The 12,022-nt window shown below is 46.3% G+C and overlaps 5 protein-coding genes across 5 annotated transcripts; 2 read left to right on the top strand and 3 right to left on the bottom strand.

Moving 5' to 3' along the window:
* Window positions 1-179: 179 nt before the first annotated feature.
* N7520_006951 (glycoside hydrolase family 18 protein) lies at window positions 180-2,001 on the bottom strand (the record flags this gene model as incomplete). Its single annotated transcript, XM_057140885.1, has 4 exons — window positions 180-1,530; window positions 1,583-1,710; window positions 1,765-1,778; window positions 1,833-2,001. The coding sequence occupies 4 exons, from the start codon at window positions 1,999-2,001 to the stop codon at window positions 180-182; spliced, it is 1,662 nt and encodes a 553-aa protein (XP_056994891.1).
* Window positions 2,002-2,589: 588 nt separating this feature from the next.
* Window positions 2,590-3,366, bottom strand: N7520_006950 (uncharacterized protein; the record flags this gene model as incomplete). The annotated part of the gene is made up of 2 exons (XM_057140884.1): window positions 2,590-2,855; window positions 2,913-3,366. 2 exons carry the CDS (start codon window positions 3,364-3,366, stop codon window positions 2,590-2,592), a joined length of 720 nt encoding a protein of 239 aa, XP_056994890.1.
* Window positions 3,367-5,432: 2,066 nt separating this feature from the next.
* Window positions 5,433-6,905, bottom strand: N7520_006949 (uncharacterized protein; the record flags this gene model as incomplete). The annotated part of the gene is made up of 1 exon (XM_057140883.1): window positions 5,433-6,905. The coding sequence occupies one exon, from the start codon at window positions 6,903-6,905 to the stop codon at window positions 5,433-5,435; it is 1,473 nt and encodes a 490-aa protein (XP_056994889.1).
* An 897-nt stretch (window positions 6,906-7,802) lies between these two features.
* N7520_006948 (uncharacterized protein) lies at window positions 7,803-8,701 on the top strand (the record flags this gene model as incomplete). The annotated part of the gene is made up of 2 exons (XM_057140882.1): window positions 7,803-8,239; window positions 8,404-8,701. The coding sequence occupies 2 exons, from the start codon at window positions 7,803-7,805 to the stop codon at window positions 8,699-8,701; spliced, it is 735 nt and encodes a 244-aa protein (XP_056994888.1).
* A 926-nt stretch (window positions 8,702-9,627) lies between these two features.
* N7520_006947 (uncharacterized protein) lies at window positions 9,628-11,865 on the top strand (the record flags this gene model as incomplete). Its single annotated transcript, XM_057140881.1, has 4 exons — window positions 9,628-9,936; window positions 9,989-10,337; window positions 10,788-11,223; window positions 11,274-11,865. 4 exons carry the CDS (start codon window positions 9,628-9,630, stop codon window positions 11,863-11,865), a joined length of 1,686 nt encoding a protein of 561 aa, XP_056994887.1.
* Between the last annotated feature and the right edge of the window lie 157 nt (window positions 11,866-12,022).

The raw sequence follows: 12,022 nt of genomic DNA, 5'->3' as shown, positions 1-12,022 counted from the left end.
ATGTAAAGGAATGGAAGTAATGCTCATGGTCGTTGACAAACCAGTATTGGTAAGATGTCAGGTAGACGAGTGGCGCTTTCTTTGGGAACAAATATAAATATCCGAAGCCAAGCGTTTCTCAAGCTTGAATATTGGGGCTTGGTATTGTCCAAAGTGAGATGTCAACGTGCAAGGGATGCTTAGTTGTATCCAATGCGCTTTGCGCGACGGAGATTATTGGTCAGGCCATGGGTGAGACCTTCCACGATGCCGTTGGCCTGCTTCAAGCCTTTCAGGAGACCGAAGAGATCCGAGCCAATAATCGGGCTTTCACCGTTGTTACCTGATTTCTCCTTAGGAGTGTTGAAGTCGTCGTCGTTGGAAGCGAGGTCGGGATCGGAAAGGTCATCATCGTCGATCACAGAAGGCTGGGTGGTAGTCGTCGACTTCGGAGCAGGTGCAGGCTGAGTTGTAGTCGGCTTGTCAGTTGTGTTCGGGGCAACCTCGGGCTTGGTCGTAGTAGTCGACATCGTAGTCGGCTTGGGAGCGGGATCCTGCTTGGTGGTAGAGGTCGACTGGGGAGCGGGATCCTGGGTGGTTGTAGCAGCGGGCTTCGCGGTAGGCGCTGGGTCTGCCTCCGTAGCGGGCTCGGTAGGCTTCTCCTTGGTTGACTTGGTGCTGGTGGTTGTGGTGGTCGGTTTCGGTATCTCAGGCCCACTGGATGAGGAGCCAGATCCAGAGGAGGAGGAAGATGAGGACGAGGATCCGGGTGCATTGGAATATTGCGAGGTATTCGGTGAGTTAGTGGAGGTTGGTGCAGACGCCGTGGTCGACGCCGAGGTGGACGACGACGACGAACCGGAATTCGGACCACCAAGCGCCTTGCGCACACCGTCAATGAACCCCTGGTTCGCATATGCCTGACTTGTATCCCACATCATTACACCACCGAAGCTCTCAAACTTCTTCGAGTATTCGATCACAGCGGCCACTTTGTCGACGGGCACATAGCCAGTGCTGGCGGCGGTCGTATCGGCTGGCACGCCTATCATTACCTTGACGTTCTTATTCTTTGAGACGGTCTTGGCCCAGTTGTCCCATTCCTCGAAGTTGTACTTGGAGTTCACCGCGTTCGAGTCGAAATTGTTCAAGCCGCAGTAGTTGTTGTAGAACTGGACCCAGACTGCATCGATGGACACGGGACCGTTCAAAATATCCTTGTCTGCCGCGTCGGGGTATGGGCACTGGGGGGCCGCCGTAAGGAAGTACTGCTTGCTGGTGTCCTTGTCCATCAGGGCGCGCAACTCGTTGGCAAAAGTAGCCATGTTTGTGACAGTGGCTTCGAAGTCGAAGTCGAATCCATCTAGACTGGCATCTCCAAATGGTCGCAAGGCTTTAGATCCATCTTGCTTAGGCCCAAAGGTTTCCCAAATGAGCTTTGCGCCGTCCTTGGCATCCGCCTCCGACTTGAAACCACCTTCGCTGTAAGTTGCGCCACCGATGGACAAGAGAATCGTTTTTCCTTTGGCCTGGCAAGTTTTGATGTCCTGGCTATTGAGTGTCAGTCTGGCCGGGGGTGCCAGCGTTCAACATGTCAACTTACCCAATCTTGGGACAGTTTTTCAACTGAGTACCCGGAAACACATCACAATCCTGGCTGCTGACAGAGAAGTCGACCTCTGGAGCTCCACCAGGTCCATTAACCATCATGTCAAATGCCATTGGGATGACCTAATTGGTTTAGGTTAGTATATATTCATAAAACCCAGCCAATATCACCCATACATCGATATCAGCATCTGAAATTTTTGTTAGTCATTCACTCCTAGCATAAAATTGCTTTAGATACTCACTGTCGCAATAGTGTGCCAAAGGCTGCTGAACCTCGCCTCCTTTCCCCTGTAGGGAGTTTTGGCCCCAATAGACAACAACATTGCTGGCCGAGTTCAAATCAAGCTTCGCCTGAACTGCTCCCAAAGCCAGCAACACTGACCAGGGCAGATAAGCCTGTGTCCGACGCATCGTATCCGATTGGAAGGAGTGAAAGAAAAGAAAATTAAGTATTAAAGCCTAACTAAAAATGAATGGAAGGGATACGAAACCCGGAGAAAGCACACAAGATCAAGATCACACGAGCCGTGGAACGGCTAGCACATTTGGGACATCTTAAATAGACATCACTGAGTTATTTTGCTCTTCATTTGCATACCATACACAATAACAAATGCCCCCCCTGTACGTCATTGGGGCTCCAACTCTGTGGCATGGGTCGGCTGTCCACGCCGCCAGTCAAATCGACCATCTCAAGACTCCACTCAAATAAGGGACCCTGCACATAAAATTCATGGAAATTATTAGCTTGGATCATTGATTGGCTTCCTTTAATTCTGTGGCAGCTTGGGATGCATTCCGATTGTGTTGTCAGGGGGCCGGTGGTTCCCTAGGAATGTATCACCGAACTTGGCAATAATAATCGAACTTGCGCAATCTAGGTCATAACTAATTAAACAGAGATACCTAGTTATCTGACTTGAATGTAGGTAGTCTCGAATAAATCATAGATATCAGATTCCCATGTACCAATTCATCGTTAACATGTATACATATATATCAATCTATGACAACACTTGAAACATGAGGCTCGCGAACTAGAAAATGATGCACCATGGGCTCCGTCCCTCCATACTGAGAATAATCAGTAGCAACAGTCTCTACCAGCTCAAACCCAAGATTCAAATATAACTTCAATGCCGCCGGTTCCGACATAACATAAGTCTTCAACTTATACTGATCAGCAACTCGCAACCCACTTTCAACAAGCTTAGTGCCCACGCCACGCCTCCAGAAAGCAGGATCAGTGGTCAAATAATCGAGGGCTAGGGATATCAGCCAAGGCATTCAAACATTGAAAATCAAAATCTGGGTTCATTTACTTAGGAATGGACCATGTCGCGTGACCCGTTCATCCGCAGCCTCGAGCGGTGCACTCCGATAACTCATCTCCGGCCCACTCTTGAGCCCGATGGGTCGACCGTTTATCGTCTGTGCTTGAGACAGCTTTTCATATCTTGCTCTATCCTCTGGTATGGCTGCTGCTACTTGGGCTTCTGGCCAGAAATCCTTTTCAAGATGGGGCGGTAGAAGCCATCGAGCGTATCCGACCACTTGGCCACTCTCGACATCGATCACTTTTTCATGTCGTTTTGTATCTCGACCGGTGATCAGATTCCAGGGGACCCGGTCGGCGGCTCTGCTGATTATGTCGGAGTGGAGGACGTCGTCTTCCCATTGTCTTGCCCAATGGGGGTCGGTGAGACGGGCGCCCATCATGGTGGCCGCTAGGCCTGGGGCATCTGCTGGGAAACAGGGCTGGACAGCAAATTTCATTTTCAAATGATGAGATTGAACAAAATAAGATGAGAGTGGCTTTGGCCCGGATTTTGAATTATATCCAAGGTTGAAGGATTCACATATTGACTGGTAAGCGGGACGCCAAGTGTCCTATACTTATCAGCCGCTAGTGGAAATATTCGAAGGTAATTTATAATTATTTTGGCGTAATCTTCCAGGCTCCTACATTTTCACGATCTACAAGTACCGCAGACCTTGAACAAACAGTAAAGAAACAACATGTGTAGATGAGGAGCATAAACATAATTTTGTATCCTATGAGACCATATAATAGTATATTGAAAGCTTCCGTGTTTAACTCAATCAAAATAGGTTCTAGGAACCTTCAACTTTGATAATAGACATTGAACTTGGAAGTTGGGACAACTATATACATATACACCTACAGTGACAGGAAATTTATGAAGTGAAATTCTTATTTTGCCAAGTGGGATTTTCTCTGTAGCTTCTGACCGTCGATTTTTTGACCGCCGTCAGAATAGATGACTAACAGGCTAGTATGTTTTATGCTAGTATTAAAACGAGTCTAATACATGAATGTGGCTCTTACGCTATTAGATCTGGGCTTATTCTTAGAATCTCTAACAGTCGTCCTTTCTAACAGTCCTCTTTCTGATAGCCGTCTTCTCTGACGACCGTCAGAAAAGATGACTAATAGGCTAAGCTTTACGTTACTGTAAAAGTTAGATCTATTGGAGATATGCGGCGCCCACACTACTAGATCTACACCCATTAATCGTTCTTGTATTATTCCGCCCCCTACTGCCTCTCTACCAGTAGTCTTGATGGACTGAATACTTGGACATAACTATTTGAACCAACAAATTTAGACTATAAATAGTGGCTTTTCTTCTTCGGGAAACCTTCCTTCTTTTTCTCCCCAACTACTCAACATCTCTAGCCATACTATGCCCTCAAGTTTCTAGGAAACTTTGAACATAATCTAACCGGCCAGAACCACCCATACACGCAAGTCTTTTTTGACCCTCGTCAGAATTTGTTGATCTTGCCTTGGAATTCCCCACCATATTGACCATCTGCCTCTAAGGTTCTTGTAAGTCTTTTTCGACCTCCGTCAGAATTTGTTGATCATGCTCTGGAGCTCCCCACCATTCGAACAATCTACTCCCAAGGCTCTTGATACCTCTTTGACCGTCTCTTTGCTTACATATTATATAGACATCTCTCTTCCCAACAATCCCAATGGCTCAGCGGGCATCTCATGGTGCCAGAAAAGACCCCGCTAAAGCCACGCCGTTCTCGCAAGCATGCACAGTCTCCACCTGATGGATCAGAGCCCCGAACTAGCGTGCCTCGGCTGGAGTAATATGGGCTTTCGATCGTTTTAACATTGAAGTTAGTATTTTTTTTTACTTCTTCCATTTATATTATTAGCCATGCTCAAGTGCCTGTTCGCGTATCCCTGCATTTACTATCCCCACTGGAGGATTCCAGGCCACAGATTATCAGTACGCGCCACATTCGCTGAATGGACAACGTAGCTGTATCGGCACCAACGTCTCCCTTCAATCAGAATTAAGAGTAAAAGACGCGCTTAATCTACTCACGCTCCAATAGAAATAGAATCAGTCTTGTGGATTCTGACGGCTGTCACAATTTATGCCTATACCTGTTTAATTAATCCATACTCTCCTCCTTGTCTTTTGATGGCCGTCACAATTTATGCATATGCCCCTTAAATGTATCTAAAGATGCTATGCGAGAGCTGGGATTTCATATTATGATGATTGACGACTTCAATTTCTGGAAAAAATTCTAACAAAACCTTATCTACCAAGGCACATTGTCTCAAATTAGTCTTCGAGTCACTGCTACTCTCTGAATACAATCAGTCAAATGGTCTGATTGGATAGAAATTGATTAAAAATATTATTAGTAAAATTATAATATCAATCATTTGTAATCATTTGGATCAAGCCAGTTCTTCGTTCAGTACTGCCCCAGATAAAAATGAATTAAGGAGACGAGCTAGTAATAGGAAATACATTAATCAAGGAGACAGGCTAGCAAAAGGAAATACATCAATCAAGCCAAAAACGTACCACTTCTTCCTCAACGCGATCAAGGTCGAACATGTCGGGGAAAAGCAATTGATTATAGGCGAGTATTGTGACCAGCAGGCTTACTGCGTCGTTGAAGTGTACGCCGACATGGTCTTTTCTGGGCGGCTCCAGAAGACATAATAGGTTTTCATGTTTCCAAACCATATCTGCGATAGGGATCGCAATGTCTTCTCGGTGGTCCGTGAGTGCACAATCGGCTATCTCCTTGTCGACTATATCCTGTATGAATCCTTGCTTCGCTAGATGTTCTAGCAATTGACGAATTCGTTGTAGTAGGGCTGCTTGCCAGGTGATAGTGGCTATCACCTGGTCTTGAAAATCCGGAGGCCCACGGCCTTCAAGGGATAACTGGCACGCAGTTGCAAGGGTACTGTAATCAAGTCTGGCCTTCAGCGGCCCGAGGTCTTTGAGATAGTTCTCTATAACAAATTCTTTCATGTCGGTGCTATTGCAATCACTTGTCGGGCTATCTGTAGCTAAAGCTTGCACTGGTCCTCTCAGAGAGTCAGGGTTTCTCTTTCGTCGCAATCTTCTCCAAAACGTCCGAGCAGAGATCCGTGACCGCAAAAGAGTCTCATGGCGATCCTGTGAAGAAGCCACATTCGTGATTGCCGTCGCGATTCTTGGGGAAAGCACAAAGTGCGAGATATTGTGGGATAAAAGAGCGCGGGTGGAGGGGATCGCTAGCGGTGTTGAGGTTTCTTGATCAGGCGCCACATGGAGCATCTCATCGACTATTCGACTGCGGTGCTGGTCGATTCTCCCCTCAGGATGTGTAGTGAGTTCCTCAACGAACGCCGCTCCGAAAAAAGAGCACCTATTGCGACCGGAGCCAGAGGTATACGTCCAAGACTGCTCGCCAAGGGTGGTTGCTGTCTCAACAAGGACATCTCGCTTTCCCCCTATTTCAGGGGCGATTGTAGCCCAAGTTCCAGAATAGCAAGCCTCGTCGACGATAAGAAGGCGGACATGAGGTGGTAGCACCGAGAGGGCGGCAATCATCTCAGCTTTGGATAAAAACTCCGACCTCGCATGTTGAAGAGACAATGTGATATCCCCCCTTTCCGAGTTGCCATGTCCAATCAAAATGATGATGATCCGGTCGCCAGGACGTACGCTGCCTGAAACAAGTGTGATCCACCGCATGATATGTGTTTTAAGTCCATGAGACTCTAGACGGTAGAATGGCTGAACGGCCTCTTGGCTTTCATAGATCGGGACTCTTTGCCGCAGATCATCTCGGCCAAACAAAAGCGGTCCGACCATACTCGTTATGTCGTGAATGTTGGTTCCCGAAAGGCATGTTGGATTCAACCCATCTGCAATGAACTTTTTTGAGATCATCACAAAGTCCGTTGCAAGCGCCACGTCTAACACTCCGCCTCCAAAAACGACCAACGAGAAAGTATGAGGCCCAGATGGCAAAGACATTTCGGAGTGCACGAGTGTCTTGGGAGTGTCTTGGTGTTCTGAATGTTCAACGAGCAATAACGACTAACGGCATTTAATTACATCGTCATGACCAGCACACCTTCCTGTTGATAAAGTTTGCCGGGTTGTGATAGTCATTTGCAAGGAAGGCGATATGGATCGAAAACAGTCAAAACCAAGCTCAGGTAATGCTACTAATTCGGAAAGGGAAATCAAAAATTGCCAGACATTATCCGGTATATATGCAAAATGGAACGCAAAATATCAACCCTTTGCTATTTTGGAGTATGCATCTTGCGGCTACGAACGTGAGTCTGACATATCTCGAACCCTGTTGACGCCACTGATGGCATACAAGTATATCGATATCAAGATTTTACAACAAGCAGGTTTTAAATTTCGTAAAGCCATGAAAGGGCGATGTAAAGAAAGGCCAAGGTATTTCACGTGGAATTAAAGAGATGATATGCCATCTGACACTCTATCAAAGCCTTCTATGATGTCGATCGCAGCACAGATAAACTTGAGCTCATTCGATCAGTCCTTCTAATGAGCTTTTGGTATACAGACGCTCAGGATCACACGGGCGCACCACATTGGATTGGAATTGCCATTACCCTAGCCCAGGGAATCGGTATACATCGTTGCGGCAGTTCTCAACCCCGGAACGATTACCTATCTTCACCGGACTACGAACGCCTCGCCCATCGTATCTGGTGGACCTGTGTGGTCCGAGATCGGTGGGTATCCTTGGCTAAAGGGCGACCGATGCGAATCCATGATGAAGATTGTGATGCACTCTTTCCATGTTCTTATGACGTAGTGCACGAATTGCGGTTCATTTCTGAAGAGAGTCGAAAAAGGTATTTTCCACTGGATGCATCCTACCTTGCTGAGATGTGGGTGACACTTGTGAAGACGAGCTTTGTTCTTGGTCGCATTCTACTTGCTCATTACAGACTTAAGGCGGCCAAGGCAAGTGTCGAAGAAATTGAAGGCCTAGCTGCTGAGTTACTTGACTGTCAACAGAAGGAGACGCCGATAAACTACGAGCCAAGTGGCATTGCTAGTATTCACGAATACCACCTTCAGGTTTTCTACCAGTTTGTTCAACCGTGTTCTGTACGTGTCTCTGATCTAACATATGTCAGCGCGAGTGTGACTGATCTATATCGACCATATATATTAAATGCCCCTTCGTCATTTCCGGAAAACTCCTCTGCAATCTGGCAGAAAGTTGCCCAGAACCGCGCACGAGAAGCTGTACTGGCTACAAATCAAGCCCTTGAGAAAATAATCGATCTAGACCTCGTCAAATCCATCAAGCCCATGTTGTGCTAACGCGTACATTTTTTGAGACTGAATAGCTGACATTCCTGAGCATCACATCCTTGATTCCCCCTATGCAAATTCATCTATTCGATTGCAAATCTAGCAGCTCACTACAAGCAAATCTAGCCAAGAACCGGCTCAATCTATGTCTATTATTTCTGGAAAGCTTGCGCGATACATATTGGAGCGCTGGTGTCATGTATCAACTCTTCGATCGTGCGCGGGATATCTTAGATAATCGCAACAACAGGACCCAGGACTTGACAACTACTCAAAATTTTACTGCTCCTTCCAATGTGAACCATCAAGTCTTTGAACAAGAGGGTAACGAACCCACGGTGGAGATAATGACATCCAATCTTGCACCATTTATCCCGGATGGCGCTAGTGGCGTACTTGGTGCAGAAGACTTTGCAAGCGATTTCGATGCAAATTACTCTACAGATTTTGACGCTCTTGAGTAGTTACTCAGTCCTGGGTTCGCGTTATCAGATCATCATTCACAAGGGCTATTCGCAGATTTTGGGGATGGTATGCAAGGAGAGCTACCGACGAACTTGTATATGTAAATGAACATAAACAAGACAGCCGTCAGTCTTCACCATACATGTAATGTTAGTGATAAATCGTTCTTCAAGTAAGAATATTTAGTCAAAGCCTCTAATACCAGTCAGTGTACGGTAGCGGTCGCCGAAAATATATTTTTAAAACCCCTTAACTCACCTCTACTTTTCAAATGCTTACCTACTAGTATTCTACCTTTTTTCCCAATCTACTTTCTACATAGTCTCGTGGTATATACTGAATATCTATTCCATCCCGGCTATTATCCACATTGTCGATCTAGGACCGGAATAGCTTCCCTCTAACTGAGACTACGAAGTCGTCAATCTCTGTTTAGCAACATAAGGTCCAAGACTGATATCCGAGTGTTTGGTTGCTATTCACGCCAGTGGGCGATTCATATGTTTAGCCAGAGAAAGTACGTATTGCCAAAGCCAAAATCTCCGGCAATCCGGCAATGTTTGAAGTATACTTCAGCCATAATTTCGCGATCAGAACAACATGTATGTAGGCCTGCGGAATTCCACGGTGTGACACGTAGTCATAGAATGCTGGAATTTCGAAATGGCAATTTATGGCGAGCATGATGATTTGCGTCTTTGCCCCTGCAAGGAGCACGACGTGGCTCGGAGAAAAGGCAGACAGAAAGGAGAAATGATAGGGTGGAGAATGCTACGACGTTACCGGGATTTACTTATGCAGGGCAAATCTGGGGTACATGTGTAACCAAGTCCAACGCAAGGATCGAGCATATAAATTGATCTCACATGCAGCGCTGACTTCCCGCTGTAAATCTCCCTTCAGAAAAGATTCAGCTCCTGTACCTATGATGACATTTTTTCACTTTTGTACGCTCCTTCTCGGAGCCACCCTCGCAGTAGCTACATGTGGAGACAAACTGCTTCCCCCAGGGCAATCCGTAGGAGGCGTTTTCAACATTTCCATTACAAGTGATGGTAAAGATCGAAGTTTTCTGATCTCCATTCCACCAAAGTACAATTCAAAAGTTCCGACTCCTCTCATCCTGTCATATCACGGTGGTACCAAAAATGCCACTGATCAGTTGGAGCTGGACCAATTGACCAACCCGGAGTTCAACAAGAGGGATTTTGTTATATATCCCCAGGGCATCGATGTAAGAAGCAATGCTACATCCCACATCCAAAACATAACCTAACATTAACCAGGACGTATGGCAAGGCGTCCCGGGCGTCACGACAAACGACATCCTCTTCACACAAGACATCCTGGACCAAGTAACCTCACAATACTGCATCGACACCAGCCGCATCTGGGCAACCGGAAAATCCGACGGCGGCGGCTTCGTCAACCGGTTAGCCTGTGATCCTGAAACGTCCATCCGCATCGCAGCCTTCGCGCCCGTGTCCGGCGCATATTATCAGAACACTTCGCCATGTGTCCCCGATACAGTGCATTTGACCTGTAATGCAGGACGGACTGATATCCCTATCCTAGCATTCCACGGTGGGAACGATACGGTTATTCCATACACGGGTGGGGAGCGGAAAGGCGAGTGTTTACCCAGTATTCCGCATTTTATTCGGGAATGGGCTGCGAGGGATCACTTGAGTGAACGGAATAAAACCCTTGCAGTTGCTTCTGATACGGTGTTATACTCCTTTGGCAGGGGGTTGGTGGGGTTGATTTATGATTCAGTGATCGGTCATGACTGGCCTAGTACTGTTCCCAATTCTGATAATCAGGTGGCTGGACATCACGTGGCTAGTTTTAATGCTACGCCTATTATTCTTGATTTCTTTTATCGGCATACTTAGTTGACGGCAATTCTTCGGTCATTTGATACTTGGGTTATCCACTTCCGATTTGGCCAATCGGCAAATTCGGTAATTATCTTATCTCAGTCGGTTAGACCGCCTTATTGCTCAATGCTCATGGATCATTACATTTATCAATGATCGAAATCTTATATGAAAATTGTTATGGAAAACATGACAGCTGTTAAAGTGGATGGCGATGGCCATGAGCCTCGTTTCTCTCTTCCGCCTAGTACACCTCTTTCAAGCAAGACGGAGTTGGTAATTGGTGGACTTCGAATCTATATTTATGGATTGGAAGAGGTCAATGTCGTGCAGTCAAAGGAAAGATCGGAGAAAGTGGCGGTTTTGTACATGGCACACAACCGTACTCGGACCTACCGTGTCATGGAAGATATGGCACATGAAATCCTTCATCGGTATCGAAAAGACGAGCGGAAAGGCGAATCGATAGGTCTAATTGCTGTGACTATGAACATGAGAAACCATGGAGATCGCGAGGTAATAGCTACATCCCTTGGTAGCCAAGATCTTTCCTTGGTAGCCAAGGTCTTTGTTAACTTCAAGTATCATCAGGTTGATCCTCAAGCAAATCGAACATGGAAGAATGGCAACGAGAACCATGCGTATGTGCTAATCCTTGATGCTTGAGTCAAGTAAATACTAACATTAACAGCATGGATCTTGTGTCCATAATCTCTGGATCCGCTCAAGATTTCAAACTGGTACTAGAATACCTCCCAACTTATCTACCCCAATTCACTCGATTCTACAATATCATGTTCGGCGTATCTCTCGGCGGACATACAGCATGGCGCATTGCCTCGCTGACCCCAGGCCAATTCCACGCATACTCCATGGTCGTCGGCTGTCCAAGTCTATCTACTCTCCTCTTGGGTCGTCTGGGTATCGATCCAACCATCGGGCATAGTCCCGGAGAGCCATTCGATTATGAGAAACTTCGGCAGGCGATGAACGAAAAGCAGCAAAAGCGATGGCCGCGTGCTTTAGCGGAGATTGTGTGTCGAGAGGATCAGCAAGTCTTGGATGAATTTCCTGATGTGCCACTGCTTTTGTGTAATGGACTCTATGACAAGTTGGTTCCTGCAAAGTATACGGCGGCTTGGGTGGAAGAGCGGAAGCGAAGATCGGGAAAGCAGGATATTGGGTTTTTTGTGCAGGATAATACAGGTCATAGTTGTACTAAGGAGATGGTGGCAATGACGGCTGTGTGGTTGCGGGATATTCTATCTCAGTCGGTCTTGTAACTTGCTTGGAACAACCTTGGCCATTCAAGTTTGTTGCTAGTGAATGAGAAGTACAATCTAGGTATAAGCATCTATGCAGAATTAAGAAGATTTTATAGAATATTCACTTGCAGCTTCTGTATTCATTCGCTGCGTCCTCTACTTTTAGTTTATCGCT

This window comes from Penicillium odoratum (genome assembly GCF_028828045.1).
Source record: "Penicillium odoratum strain IBT 22623 chromosome Unknown utg000005l_segment0_segment0, whole genome shotgun sequence".
NCBI classification, from domain to species: Eukaryota; Fungi; Ascomycota; class Eurotiomycetes; order Eurotiales; family Aspergillaceae; genus Penicillium; species Penicillium odoratum.
This window is presented reverse-complemented; position numbering and strand designations above follow the sequence as displayed.